This window comes from Orycteropus afer, unplaced genomic scaffold (genome assembly GCF_000298275.1).
Source record: "Orycteropus afer afer isolate SDZICR_OR568_19922 unplaced genomic scaffold, OryAfe1.0 scaffold00037, whole genome shotgun sequence".
Classification (NCBI taxonomy): Eukaryota; Metazoa; Chordata; class Mammalia; order Tubulidentata; family Orycteropodidae; genus Orycteropus; species Orycteropus afer.
In genome coordinates, this window is record NW_006921624.1 from 12798948 (window position 1) to 12799234 (window position 287).

Here is a 287-nt window from a genome sequence, read left to right on the forward strand (position 1 = left end):
ATGACTCACTTACTTTTCCCCTCAGGTACTATGTGCCCCCAGGACCTACCTCAGCCCCCTCAGCCCGAGCATCTGCAGAGTGGCCCCCTGAAGCCTCCTCCCGGCCGGCCACGGGGCACCGGCACTCCGTCCAGCTAGACCTGGCCAGCCTGGAGGAACTCAACAAGGCGCTGAACCGAGCTGTGCAGGCTGCCGAGAGCGTCCGCTTCACCACCAAGCAGATGAGCCGCTCCCTGTCAGCCGACCTTCGCCAGGCCCGCAGCCTGCGGGGCTCCTGCCTCTTCTGA

General features: G+C 65.9%; 1 protein-coding gene across 1 annotated transcript in view; it reads left to right on the forward strand.

Moving 5' to 3' along the window:
- AKNA (AT-hook transcription factor) overlaps nucleotides 1-287 on the forward strand; it is a 41443-nt gene extending 41156 nt beyond the window's left edge. Inside the window, exon 22 of the mRNA XM_007936684.2 lies at nucleotides 26-287. Within this exon, the coding sequence (XP_007934875.1) occupies nucleotides 26-287 (262 nt within the window). The remainder of the gene's footprint in view (nucleotides 1-25) is intronic.